The 15,574-nt window shown below is 38.5% G+C and overlaps 1 protein-coding gene across 2 annotated transcripts in view; it reads left to right on the top strand.

Moving 5' to 3' along the window:
• LOC132844498 (potassium voltage-gated channel subfamily B member 1-like) overlaps positions 1–14,526 on the top strand; it is a 38,724-nt gene extending 24,198 nt beyond the window's left edge. For both annotated transcript variants that reach the window (XM_060867994.1, XM_060867995.1), the window contains exon 3: positions 10,005–14,526. In XM_060867994.1, the coding sequence (XP_060723977.1) occupies positions 10,005–11,906 (1,902 nt within the window). In that variant the 3' untranslated portion in view covers positions 11,907–14,526. The remainder of the gene's footprint in view (positions 1–10,004) is intronic.
• Positions 14,527–15,574: the final 1,048 nt, after the last annotated feature.

Here is a 15,574-nt window from a genome sequence, read left to right as displayed (position 1 = left end):
TACCTTTTTTGCAAATTGTCTAGACGTGCGAGTGTGCAGGACAATCCCTGAAATCATATCTGCCTGCAGCTTTCAAGCCTTGTAAACAGATAACGATAAACACCAGTATGGTGGAATCAATCTGACCTCAGGGAAGCCTCTCTCTCTCTCTATCTCTCTCTCTCTGTTTCTGCCTCTCAGGACACAGTGAGTCAAATGTAGCCACAGTGCTATGGATCTCCAACTTGCTGTAATCTCCAGTACATTAATTATTAAGCTCAGGAGGCGGGGGAGGGTGTATATTGGTGGAGCATATAACATCAAGGGAGTCATCGTCATTTGAGTTTCATTCATCGTCATTCATGTGTCACCTGTCTGTGTTAGAATCTTTATGTAATGACCTCATCTGAATTTGTGTTCAAACTCATGTGGATTCTACATGGCATACTGGCACAGTGTATGTCTGCATATTTTGGTTGATGTGTTTTTTAGACAGCTGGTATGTCTGAAAAGTTGTGATCACCTGAGATTTAGACAAATGTCTAATGTCTAATTAACACTATAAGATTAAGTGAAAACAGATGGGGAAGTTTTAATTTGACCCTGTATCCGGAGGATTGTTTCTGCTGAAAGCATAAGGCAGCAGCTGTAATGCAGATAATTCAAGGTTATGTTTTACTTGCTAATACTAATAATCCAAACTTAAACAAAATTCGTTACAAACTATTTCAGTTTCCGACATAATATCCTACCAAAGTGTTCACTGGTGTAGCTGCTTATTGCTTATTATTCTATATTAAATCCCTATCTTTTACATGGTTCTGCTCAAAGAGGTGGATAAGAAAGAATTCATTGGAAAGGGAGACACTGCAAATAACCACTAGAACCCATAAATAGATGCACTTGGATCGAAGACTTCAAGCCCCATAGGGGGTACATAACTTAAAGCTGTGCTATGATTCATATGTTCGGATGTGTGAGTTTTCAAGCTTCCATATAAGACTTTTTTAATGTGCTATAGGACGAGAGCTCAGAAATATGACCAAGAACTTCTGAGATCAGCATGCTATTTTGCATTGAAAAGAGACCTAATTGTACTGAGGATTGTTGTCTCTTCATGACTATGCTTCAGCCAATGATTTCTGAATGAGAGAGTAATCAGTGTTCATGAAGTAGTGTACATGGATCATACAATATCTGCCTCTGGTCTGGGCTTTAATCATTGTATTGACAGAAAAATTGGCTATAACAAAGATGGAATATTAGGTCATGAAAGAAAAACAGGGCCAAGGGAACAGAGAGACTTTCTGACATTTAAGTGGCTGTGATTTGCAGGAAACTGGCTCATGAGTAAAGATCAGGAGTAATGAATCATGCCAGAAAATACAAAAAGTGAGACAGAAATAAATGGACAAAGAAGCTATATCAGCCAATGACTAGTGAAGACTGTAGGTAAGTTGTGTAGGAAATAGAGGTATGGGGAAAGCAGTGAAAAAAACAAGCAGGTAGTGTAAGTGCCAGGCTTGTGGCAGACGATCATTGCCCGTCATCATACCCTGGTGAGCTGTAAGCAGGTTGTCATGGAGATAGTAGGCGGGCCAGTGTGATCTTTTCATGGCAGTATGTTCACACACTCTTGTGCCAGCAAGGGAACCCTGCACTGTTTGCCAGAGCTGGAGAAGCCTCAAAATCCACAGACAGACATACTGTAAGAGCACATAAAAATGTGTCCAGACAAATAAAAAACATTTCTGAAAAATCCAATCAGCCTCACATTGAAGGAATACATCTGACACTGGGATCATTTTACACCGATGTAATATGGGGAAAATCTATAACAATAATGGCCATACAGTGTCATCCAAGATATGCAGAAATACTTTGTGCTATGCCACCTGACCACCTTTTAGTGGCAGTGATAAGAGCCTAAACACATGAGCCAGTCACTTGATCCTGCATGTAGTAAAATGAATGCACATACACTGCTGTAGTGCCTTACTCTGATTACAGAAAAAGGCCAGACATTCTTGTATCCTTGTGACTCAAAAGCGGAGTTGGATTTTTTTGCAAAAACATGTTTCGCAAAAGCAATTTGCAACATGCAAATTATTATATCTAAATTGGGTCTTAGTGTAGTAATACTACTCCCAGTTGGGGAGCCATGGTCCTTGGATAAACAGTATTTGGTCTAGAGTGTTAATGTTATCCACCTCTGATTTTCAAGTAGTAAGGAGTAATGATTTTTGCTACTGAGTCCAACAGAAAAGAAACTACACAAGATACTACACAAAAATATGAGCACAATAAGCAACCGATAGGCACAGATGGGAATTAAATTTGTGGTAACTTCATTGAACTTCACTGATAAGGAAAAAAACGTTAAGGATTATTAAACACAACTGTAATAGGAATAAAGCATTATAAAACAAATTGCTTGTAAACAAGAATGAGATACATAAATTCATATATAGTAGGATCAGTAGTTCAAAAGCCCAATACAGATAAGAGCATAAATTAGGTTTATAAATAAATATATAAATAAATAAATACATAAATAAGTATTAATAGTAAGTTACTTGAGAATTGTAAACATGAATTCTACTAACATTTCTAAACACATATTCCTAGTTCAGATTGCTGCATTCCACTTATATGATCTCCTGGTATTATTTATTTCCAGGTCCACCCAGACGCCTACCTCACACAACCTCAGCTCATTGTATGCCCACTCATCCCTACATCTGTGGTGTGTTTACTTGCAATCCCTGCGTCTAGAGAAAAGCCTCCTAGACTGTCCAGGCTTCCAACCAGTTCTAAGCACAGCTAGTGTGCTATCAAATTCTCATCCTGTTTGTTTGAACCACTGTCTGAGTGAGTTTGTTGCAGGTGCCATTTTTTGTGGGATATCAGATGAACAGATATCATTTTAAGTTCCACTATGCCTTAGATTAAACGTATACCTTGTGTGCAGTAATTAAATTAAATCTCCCTTTGAGGTAACTGGGGTTTCTCTGCCCTTATCACTGTGCATTGTGTGGTAACCAGGGTCATTATTGTGATTGAGGTATTCACCAACAAGAATCAACTAAAAGCACTTTAGTCTCAATCTCAGACACTCCACTCTTCGGATGTAGAGCATCTTGATATCTTGTCAAACCATAATCTGCAGTATCTTGAAGATTGTAAATGGATTGGCTCTCTGTACTTTTGTGTACCAGACATCAGTGGAAGAACAAACATTTGAACAACAAAAAACAACAGGTCATTTATGTAAAAAAGCTCTCTATGGATGAATACATTACCACTGGTTCAATAGGGGAACAACAAACAGGGGAAAAAGTGTTAGTTGAAGTGTTTCAAGAAAAGGTAGGTCTTCACCCTTGTTTGAAGATAGCCTCCATTGAAGATGGAGGGAGTGTAGCAGTGGGGTGCTATGTGAGAACTTAGGCAGGTTGAAAACAAGTTGTGCAGCTGCATTTTGGATCATTTGCAGATGATGAATTGCATTCATAGGTAAACCTGCCAGCAGTGAGTTGCAGTAGTCCAGTCTTGAGATGACAATAGACTGAACAAGTACCTGAGCAAAAAATGGCCGAATCATTCTGATGTTGTAGAGAAGAAACCTGTGGTAGGACTATAGTAAATAGCAGTTCTTAGCCACATTTATTGACAAAATACACAAGATTCTCAAGCAAAGCAAAATGTTTGGCAAGAAAGCATCTTAACTTTGAAGAGAGAAGAATAGAAGCCTTTTTTTAATTTTGTAACATATACATTACAGCACAGTGAAAATCTTTCTTTGCATATCCCAACTGAATGTTGGGTTCAGAGTGCAGGGTCGGTCAGTCAAGATACAGCACACCTGGAGCAATTAGGGTTAAGGGCCATGCTCAGGGGCCCAACAGTGGCAGCTTTACAGTGCTGGGGCTTGAACTCCGATCAATAAACCAGAGCCTTAACCACTTGAGCCACCACTGCCCCACAAAAAGGAAAGTGTAAAAGAAAAAAAAGAAAGTGGTACTAAATCTGTGCCCTAGAATATTTCTGGGGAAAGTGGAATGTAAAATTAGAACCCCTATTAGTGTCATCACAGATTTTGTCACAGGCCATGAGAGGTGCAGAGCAATAATGAGAGGAGGGGACAAAATTACACACACCAAGCACCCATTGTGGTACTCGACTCTCCATGTACCTTCTAATGAGAACATGCAGATGCTTAGGATTTTTCAGATACCAACAGACCAACTTCACACACATGCCCATACTATTCATTTATTTATACCAATTATATCAGTTCATTCATTTATTTTCAGTAACTTTTTTAAATCTTGGAGTTGTTTGACCACTGTGCATTAGGCAACAATACACAATGAACGTGACACCAGTTTATCCCCACACACATTTACACACTCATTCCCACATGGGAATGAGTTTTTTGTGAATTATTGTGTAGACATTATGATTTAAAGGGGAAACCAGAAGAAACCCCTTCTGTGATGGGGAGATGCTTCTGTTTTGCATATATATAACTGTTCAGGTAGTTAATGTACTACACAATGTCACACTACTATACTACAATACATAAAGCATACAGAGACAAGAGTACACACACAGCTTTCTATAAGAATGGTACTTCTGAAGCAGTGTCACCATGCCACACCTTTAGAAGTATTATAATGCTTGTGTGCACTTACTTATCACTTTATAGAGACAGAAAATCAGTGTGTGTGTGTGTGTGTGTGTGTGTGTGTGTGTGTGTGTGTGTGTGTGTGTGTGCCATGGGTGAATAATGGCAGTAATGCAACTTTCTCAGTCACCTGCAATGAATGAGTGGTTCTAACAATCCCATCAACCTCATTAACTGTGGGCAGCTGGTGGAAGTAGGTGGTGTGAAGCAGGTGTGAGGACACACTACAGTGAGGGCTGTACAGGCAGTGGATGGGTGGTCTACACAGAGACAAGTCTGCTGTACCAGTATTGTGTTTCAAATATAGACTCATAACTTACAAGCTTTCTAATCTTACCCCACTAAATAGACAGTGTTACCAAATTAGCAACAAGGCTTCATCATCAAGGCCATTCCTGTCAAATCACCAATAATTACCATAAGTCAAGCACAGACCTGCAGACTGGCCTTCACTGTAGTTATATAAATAAATAATGAATAAAGAGATCTAAAAGTAATGGCTTGCTACACTGGGTAAAGGCCACAGAAGCCCGACCCTCTTGTACCTGATTTATTAGAAGGTTTGTAAGGAGATGAGTGGACAAGGACAGCTTTCTTCCTTGGTGGTATTATTACAACATCTTATAGTGATGCAGAATCGCTGTTTACTTTCTGTGTGGTTACTTTTTTTCACCAATTAAAGCATTGCAGTGGGATCCTCCTTTGCACCAAAGCACATTTCTGTCTGTCAGCCTGTAAATCTCTTGCTCCTTCTGTCTGAAAAAAGACAGCTAGTCCATTTGTGAGTGCTGATGCCTGCTTTACAGTTGGGGCAACAAAGAATACTGATTAAAAGTATAAGAGGATAAAAAAAAAAAAAGAAGTGTAAAAATAAAGCTCCTCTCTAGCTGTTCACCCTTATGTTATTGTGTGTTTACAGCTTCACTTAGGATCCTTGGTGATTACAATGTGCTAATGTATATCTGAGAGTCTTTTTGTTTGGGGAAAATAACTTTATTGAAAGGAACATTAATTCATGCTTAAAATTCACACCACCATTCTTAAAGAAGGAGCAGGAGAGAGAGCTAAAAATACATACCATTAAGTAGACAACAACTGAAGCATAAGTAACAGGATTAGATCCTTCCATCTGTGATTCTTTAAAAACTAAATAGCATGGGCAGATCAGAGAGAGGAAAGAGAATTCCCTACACACCCCCTGCTGACAAGAAGGCTGTGAAGGTGAGAGGAACATAGAGGAACACATTGTGTATAGACACACACAAACACACACAAACGCACACACGCGCACAGGAAAAACACACTCCTTGCCCAGTAACTGAGGCTCAGAGACAGCCACGTCCTCTGAGGAAACTTCTTGTCCAAGACAGCTTTAAATAGTAATGCAATCCTATTATATTTATCCTCTGTCATCCTTTGCCCTAGGTAGCCATGATGTTTCCACACATTTATTACTACTGCCATCATTCTCTTACTCTCTTTCTCTTACCCAGTAACCCGTAGTATTGCTATCTTCACATGGCTCCTTGCTACCCATAATTTCTGAAAAATAAAAAAAAAACTGCAGGAGAAGAATTACATTCCTTTTTCTTTCTCTCTTGCAGTTTCTGGACTTCAGACATTTTTGCTTTTTATTATATTCACAAAACTCCACATTTGCCCCCTTACACTGACAGTGTAGTAGTCTTACCAAGAACAAATGAGACAATGTGCTCTCTCCTAGAGATTTTGATTATATTACTAATTTATATGAAATTATACAACAGAGATTCATAGGCAGATGCAGAAACATATGCAGGCTCATATACACAAAAGCTACTGTCTATACAGAGAAGATAATTCCAGAAACATTCAGTCAACTTTAGTTAGCACCCTTCATGAAAAAAAGAACATGCAACGAATTGTCATGTAAGCTTAAACACACAGGGATTTTTCAAGCACTAATGATTTTTTTATGCAACCTTTGGTGCAAAAATAGTCATACTAATGATTGGTCACATATGACCAGAAAACAAAATACCACATGTAGCTTCTAATGATGGTAGAAAAGGTCAGCCAAAGCATTTTATGAGATGTGCAATAAGTGCTTTTCATACCTTTCATATGACTTGTTCATATGGAGTTGGTTCTAAGAAAATTTACAACAGGTCTATCTAGAACAAATCTATCTACAGTTTGATTGTGCTTTGTGACTTCTTGCATTTTTCAGCCATTTCATATGATGATTAATAAAATCTAAAAATTTTATATATGTGCAATAACATTTATATTACTCAGGTAAACATGATCCAAGACCAAGATCCAATGTTTTTAAAAGTACAGAATTATTTACAAGGATGCCAATTTTTTTAATTTATCATATTAATATTAATACTGGCCAAAAAAGTAAAGAGCTAAAGCAGATATGCCTGGATCATCATTTAGCAAACAAAACAATAATATAATCATATCCGAGCTTGTGTCCACTCCAAAACAGTGATGACTTTAAGATAAAGGAAAGAAAATGGGATGTTGAGGGGGAGACAAGGAACCTGGCCTCCTCCCTTGCCGTGCAATCCTTCATGTAGCAACACATTTTTCGTCATCTATTTCTTCCTCTCAATGTCAAACACACATGTATGCAAACATGTGCACACACACACCTATTGGTAATACCACACCCCCACACCTGAATATTTCATCTTCTCAAGGGGCTTCTGCACTCAGAAGGTGTGTGTGTGTGTGTGTGTGTGTGTGTGTGTGTGTGTGTGTGTGTGTGTGTGTGTGTGTGTATGTGTGTGTCGTTGTTCTACAGATGGAACCTGAAAAGTGCTTTGGAAAAATAAGGTCACAATTGAGTCCTCAAAAAGATGAGTGTGTGCTGTGAGATGCTGGTGCAACTCTCTCAACACCACTCTTGAATATTCTAGTGACCTACTACACTGACTCAGTGAAACTCTTTCTCCCTCTCTGAAAGCACTGTGCAAAACAGCTTGCTCTATCCTGTTCCTCCCTGGCCAGGCTAAGTGGTATTCACTCTAGGCAACAAATGTTGATTTTTACTTTAAAAATTAAAATTTGTACACAAGCCTTGTGCGTTTCCTGACTATACATCCACAGTGTCACGTCCGACTAACATCCAGTTTGATTGTAATATGGATAAGTGTGCCGTGTGTGTCTGATTCCACTTCATGAAGGATATTGTGTAGGATACATCCTCCAAGGATATTGTGTCCCTCTGACCTGTGTCCACATACTCACATATCATATTGGTTACATCTGCCTTGTGTCATGTCTGTGTGCCATACTACATCACCACGTGATTCACATGAAGGACACAATATCTCATGTTCCATGTTCTTTGTTCTAGAACAAATAAGATTAAATGAATGCAAAAGTGAACTGAATCCAGTAAATGCAGTATTATATAAAAATGCCACAATGTCCTTTGAATGTTGAGTCCAAAAGGAAGTAGAGGTCAGAGGGCAAAGAAATTACCGTAATATCACAAAGAACTCAAAGACTAAATTAAAATGAAAATATTACTTTTGGATATCGAATTAATCAGTCATTGACTTTAGTACTGAAGACTACATGCTGTGACAGATATTGACAGCTACTAGACAGCTTAAACTAAATGATAAAAATATTTCACTAACCTCATCCTTTGGGGTATATGTTTGATAGCTGCATCTGTTCATAGTGTTTATATAAAATTTGATCGTTTTCTAATAGGATACTACAATAGTAATGACATTCTATAAAAAAAATCAAATTTTTTCATTTGTCAGAGAATTTGCCTTAATAAAATCTGAAACCATTTTACTTTCCATTTACTATGTCATGTACTATCATTTACTCTTGAGCAGGGGAAGTACGAGAACAGAGTTGTTGCTCTCTCTGTTTATCTCTGTGCTATCAAAACAGATCTAAGATAATAGGTGTTGACTCATGTCAGAGTTATGTATGAGACTGATATAGTGACTCTGCTCTAGCACAAAAAGGCATAATACAACATACATCAAAAAAAATAGTGCCCACTCTGAGCTGAATCCTTAGCCATGCTAGCATCTCTGTGAAGCTCCCCAAAGCCGAGCGGAGTGAGTTGTCTCTGACTAAAAAGAAAACAGAGGAGTGAAAGAAAGAGAGTGGGAGCATGGCATTTGTAAAAGTAAAAAGAGTGAAAACAGTAGAAAGAGAACAACTATAAGACCAAGTCAAACAGACAGGAGAAAGAGAGGAATAGAGAGCATATATAACAGCTCGGTTCTGAAGAGGCAGTGCCTCTCCACACAGTCTGCTGCTGTCACCACAAACAAGTTCCATCTCCCTCATCCAATCATCCCAGTGCAACGTCCAAAGCTCTGCACTCTTACTGTCCAACACACACACAATCACACACACACAATCACACACTCATGCGGGCAGACACGCGCACATTATGCTCTGTGCCAGAGCTGGTTACCAAGGAAACAACACATCAGAATATGCAAGCTTTGGATTTCTTTTAGACTCTTTTTAAATAGGGTTTTCATTGGTATTGTATATCTTCCACTGTGACGGCTAATCAAAGTTTTAGAACAATTCTTTAAATGTAATGTGTTTAATGGTTGCATCAGTAGGTTGTCTACTATGTGACTATTTGGACACCCGACCATAACACCCATATGTGATTTTTCCCCAAACTGTTGCCTCCAAGTTGAAAAGAAAAAGAAAATCTAGCAGGTCTTTGTGTACTGAAGTATTAAGATTTCCTTTCACCGAAACCAAGTAGTCTTAGATGGCCTGCACAGAACCCTGACTTGAACCCCACTGAACACCTGTGGGATATACTGCAATGCAAATTTGTGCCAGGCCTTCTCACCTGACATCAGTGCCTAAGGGGGGGGTTGGATGTGGTCGCCTAGTGGTTAAGGCGTTGGGCTACTGACCAGAAGGTCATAAGTTCGAATCCCATTTTCACTAAGCTGCCACTGCTGGGCCCCTAAGCAAGGCCCTTAAACCTCAATTGCTCAGTTGTGTACATTGAAATAAAATTGTAAGTCACTCTGGATAAGGGTGTCAAATGTCATTTGAATGCTATGGGCCTTGCTCCAGATTTGAACAATTACTTCACTCAATCACTCAAAACCTAAACTGCTGAGCCACTTTATATATTATTATTATTATTATTGTTGTTGTTGTTGTTGTTGTTGTTGTTGTTGTTGTTTCTTTCTTTCTTTCTTTATTATTATTATTATTATTATTATTATTAGTAGTAGTAGTAGTAGTAGTAGTAGTATTAGTATTATTATTATTATAAGGCTTTATAATATTTTCTATAAGACTGACAAGTTCTTTTTTGTTTGTGTTTTCACAGGTTCTGGCCATCATCTCAATCCTGTTTATTGTTCTCTCAACCATTGCTTTGTCTCTCAACACCCTCCCAGAGCTTCAGGACATAGACGAGTTTGGGCAAGCAACTGACAACCCTCAGTTAGCCCATGTAGAAGCAGTCTGTATCGCTTGGTTTACCATGGAGTATCTTCTTCGCTTCCTCTCCTCACCAAACAAATGGAAATTTTTCAAAGGCCCATTGAATATAATTGACCTACTAGCCATTCTTCCATACTATGTTACCATCTTCTTGACAGAGTCCAACAAGAGTGTGCTGCAGTTCCAGAATGTACGTCGAGTGGTGCAGATCTTTCGGATTATGCGCATTTTGCGAATCCTCAAACTGGCACGCCACTCGACTGGGCTACAGTCACTAGGCTTCACATTACGTCGCAGTTACAATGAACTGGGTCTGCTAATCCTCTTCTTAGCAATGGGCATCATGATATTCTCTAGCTTGGTATTCTTTGCAGAAAAAGATGAAGAAGACACAAAATTCAAAAGCATCCCAGCTTCCTTCTGGTGGGCAACCATTACCATGACAACTGTGGGCTATGGAGATATTTACCCCAAGACATTATTAGGAAAGATTGTTGGGGGACTTTGTTGCATTGCAGGAGTATTAGTCATTGCCCTACCCATTCCTATAATTGTAAACAACTTTTCTGAGTTCTATAAGGAACAGAAAAGACAAGAGAAAGCCATCAAAAGGCGTGAGGCTCTGGAAAGAGCCAAGAGAAATGGCAGTATAGTATCTATGAATATAAAAGATGCTTTTGTTCGAAATGCAGAGCTAATGGATGTAGTAGTGATGGAGAAGACAGATGAAAACATGGCAAAAGCAGATAAAGTGCAGGACAACTGTCACATGTCACCCACCCGCTGGAAATGGACACCTAAGCGCACTATCTCAGAAACCAGTTCCAATAAGTCATTCACTGTAAAGGAACAAGAATCTCCAGTTAGAGCCACCAGCCCAATCAGTCCCCAACACCTTAATGTCCAGAAGCTGGAGGAGATGTACAGCAAAATGGCCAAAACTCAGTCCCAGCCCAACCTGAACAGTAAGGAACAAGGCAATTTGTCAAAGTTAGCAAAGAGAAGAGATGAAATGGAAATGAGAAGCATTCCTGTAAATCAGACACCCACCACAATAGAAGGAGTGATGGATATGAGAAGCATGTCAAGTATTGACAGCTTTATCAGTTGTGCTACAGACTTTCTGGAAAGCTCCAGGTTTTCACACAGTCCCATCTCAAACCAACCTAGCCGAGTCAGTGTCAATCCGGGACTTGAGACAACCCTCGAGCATGAGACCATGCATAAGCCTGTTGGTCCACCCAAGCCTGGACGAACATTATTCTCTGACAGTCCACGTGGGCTCCGCATCAACAACCCTCTGAAAACAAGGTCTCTCAAGGTCAACTTCTTCTCAGGAGAAACAACAGGTTCTACTACAGGTTCTGATCAGGTGGGAGGCACTGCTGCTCTTTCTGGAAGCTCTGATCGGTCCATTATGAGTCCAGAAGTGTCTGTCTATACCACTGCCAGCACCAAGACTCCACCCAAGTCTCCTGACACACTTGTACCAACTGTTTTCACATTTCATGATGCATCAATCAGCCAGTACATTGATGCGGATACAGATGATGATGACCACGTTCATGATGGACCAGACTCTAGTCCTTCTGAACGTCTGTTAGGTAATACAAGCCCCAAGCTCACCAACAGTTCTTACCAAAGAGGAGCAAACCACCTCGATTTGTCTCAGAGAATGCTGGGCCAAAACAGTCTATTCTCCCTGGAGGGACGTTCAAAGGGACAAGAAAATCATATGATTTCAGGAGACAGAGGACACTCTAAAACATTAACTGAAAATAAATAAAACAGGGAATGTAGCCTATAACAACTGGAATTATAGAAAGCTGATGACTATAATTTAACATTATTCTAAATCTTCACAAATCATAAGAGTTTCCATGCTAAACATGGACAGAATATTGAGTAGATTCAGTAGAAAAATTTTTTTAGATCATTTGCTGCTCAAGACAGCAAGCTGTTGGAATTACAGAAACATCCAGCCAAAATGCAGTTCAAGGATTGCTAATTAAAATGGCTAAAGCTTGAAATGTATAACCCCAATAGATTCCAAACACAAATTGTTGAATTAGGTATTTCCTAAAGCCATTTAGTGCAAAGAGCCATTTTTGAACTATGATTCTTCCTCAAAACTGGCCTTAGTTTTATGTATGAGCAGTAAGAGTAGTATGTGTTGTACTACCAGTACATGTTGCAGGTCTGTGTATTTAATCACAAAGGGATTGCATGTATGACAATGAGAAGAGAAACCAAAATGATAAAGGAACATGTAAACAGCTGACAACATGTAAAAGACACTGTTTTGTGTAAACAGATCCTACATTTTCCCATCTCTTTAATCCAACCATTTATAAATATTCCTCTGAGGAGATATGCAAGCAGAGTGATTTCAGAGGATATAGGCACTGTGATTTGCTGTCTTTGGTCAAATCATGTTACAACCCACTCTTGAGAGGAACTAATGTGTCTGTTTTTCTTATTTGATTATGCATACAGTTCTTTTTTTTTTTTTTTTTGTTATGGATGTATGAATATTAATTGTGGAATTACTCTTCAAATGCTTATAAAACACAAAGACATTGTCTAAAGCATTTGTTGAAGCCATGCTCTTCAGTTGATTGACTAATATTTATCAACACGGAGCACAAACCATTCTTTCCAGAACTGATGGGACAGCACTGAAAACACTTTTTACAGCATTTGGGAATGACAACGGAAAGTTTGATGTTGCTGATTGTATAAAGAACAATGATGGGAGTCACATACTCTTCTAAATGATAGTTAGATACTTCAGCAGTTGTGAATTACAATAGACTTCGGTGTGGGTGGGGTGAAGAATTGTAAATGTATATTTTTAAAATACTTTCTAGAGAATGGAAGTAGAGAATGGAATAAATTATGCGAATCTCTTAGTTTTGCATAGTATAAAATATTTATTTTAAAGGGATTGTATTTACTAAATAATTTAGACGGAAAACCTCTTTGTATTGTTTGCTACTGTCTCCTATATGTCTATGTATATGTTGTGAAATACTTCTGTCCTTTTGTTCACTTATCCTTTGTATGATAAATTAAGCCAAAGACATGAACACTAATGAGGCTGACACACACACGCGCTCGCACGCACATACGCACACACGCACACATGCACACACGCGCACACACACACACACACACACACACACACACACACACACACACACACACACTTGTAATGTCTCTCTAAACAGGTCTAAAATTCTAGAGCACCCTAAAGCAATGGAACCTGTTTGTTTCATAAACTATATTTTAGGGAGATTTTTGATACAGTTTACCTTACATATGGAACAATTAACTGCCACAAATGAGGAACAATTTAGTTGAGCCTATTTGTCATACATAATTCATGAAATATTCAATAAACAGGACTATAGAGCTTTAAAAGCTTAGAATTACAGCACATTAACACTTCTGTCATGTCACATCTGCAGAAAATACTGCCTTGCCTTAAATCATCAAAGAATTCTCAAAAATATAAAAAACAGAAATAAAAATATTAAGATAGACAGACTGTATGTTCCAATAACAAAAGGGTGTTTGCTGCCTTAGAAGCCATAATACACCAATACACATAATGCACCAACCTGTAAATCAACACTGCAATGAGACGCATTGTATAAACTTATAAGCACACAAGTACTCACAAAACCATTGCACACAGAAACTACTACGGCTTAATCAACTTAAACACTCACTAGGGAAAGACTCTTTTTGAGACTGTCTTAGTGTCCCTCCTGCCCCTGTGTCTGACAGATTTAGGTCACATCCATTTCATCTAATTGATCCAACTCTTTTCTGCTCCCCATCAAATGAAAGATTTACTGCCAGTCATACTAAAGCCATTAGCACAGGTGCTAATTGCAAATGGTGTTAATTTGTAGCCTGACCTCAGAGTGGTGCATGACTAATGGTGAGGATGATTACTTGCATTTTTATGGATTTGCCCAAGTAATATCTATGTCAAGAAGTGGAAGGCATTTAATTGAGAAGTCATTATATAAAGTTAAAACTCTATGTCTAAAATTCTGTGCATGAGGTGGACTAAAAGTCAGATTTTGTCAGTTTAATTCAGGTTTTAAAAAGAATTTTACATGATACTTCCTTCTTTTCTTTTCTGGCTGTTTTTACATTAAATGAAGTGGATGCGTTCTCACCTTGTCTATGTTTACCTAAAGACAGAGCATCTAAATGAACAAGTACAGCAAGCAATTAAAGCATTAAAAAAGTCACGCTAGAGGTATTTCAATAAACCACAAAACTCTGACAACATTAACATCAATTAACATCTGCACCAAAATGATGACCACTTTTGATGAAGGAATGTTAGTAAGAGTCATTTTAAATTTCACATTTGTATCCCTCATGAACCACACACATTACTGTTTTATTGGAGCATTACTGTTTGCCCACAAAATCAATGTAAAGACTGGAAATAAAGATGATGTTTTGTCTGACCTACTGTGGAGTGTAAAGAAATGCCTTTTCTCAAGAAGTATGGTCCAAATATGATAAGCGCCTGAAAGCCAGATAAAAGAATTATGAGTTACTCCCATTTCTTTGTATTAAAATGGTACAAAGGAAGAAAGAGAACAAGATCCATCAGAAATGTATTTAACCAGTTTTTCATTAGAATAGCTTTCAGTGGCAAAAGCATCCAACGATACACTGTCAGGGTAAGATTACACTGAATCCTGGCAGGATAATGACTGCACTGACTGCATACCAGTTAATGCACATCAGAATGCTTATATGATTGTAGACTGCATTCTGTGCTGATTCAGCAGGGCTACATTACAGGAGTTCTCATTTTCTTCCTCTTCTTAAACACGCAGCAAGAGAGAGAGAGAGAGAGAGAGAGAGAGAGAGAGAGAGAGAGAGAGAGAGAGAGAGAGAGAGAGAGTGTGTAGCAGAGCACTTCATGTGGAACCTCACTAAGAGTCTGCTCATTTTTTCTGCTCATTTTTTCCATTTCTGTTTACTTACAGGACTGGGTTACTCTCCCAGGCTTGAAATACATTTCTAGACCGCCCTCGTGTGGTGGCCAGGTGGAAACACACAAAAGAAATATCAACTGTAATTGTTAAGATATTTCCTTTGTGTGTTTCCACCTGGCCACCACACGAGGGCGGTCTAGAAATGTAGTATGACATAAAGTCAGAAAAGGCAGCTAAAGCACAGAAACATAAATGAAGAAAATAAGATGTCTGTATATTTTATCTGCAGTAGAAATGGCTGAGATAATGGGACTCCATTACTGGCCTGAGTAGGAGACAAGGTATGTGCCGTGTATGTGATTTACATTAGAATTTTCTAAAAACAATATTTATAAAAATCCAAAAGGTATTTAGTGGTGACAGGATGGCAGTGGGTCTTCAAATGATCATGCATTAGTCATGCACTCATAGTTCTGATTAA

The sequence above is a fragment of the Tachysurus vachellii genome, chromosome 4, assembly GCF_030014155.1.
Source record: "Tachysurus vachellii isolate PV-2020 chromosome 4, HZAU_Pvac_v1, whole genome shotgun sequence".
NCBI classification, from domain to species: Eukaryota; Metazoa; Chordata; class Actinopteri; order Siluriformes; family Bagridae; genus Tachysurus; species Tachysurus vachellii.
Note: the sequence above shows the minus strand (reverse complement) of the source record. Positions and strands in the feature narration are given on the sequence as shown.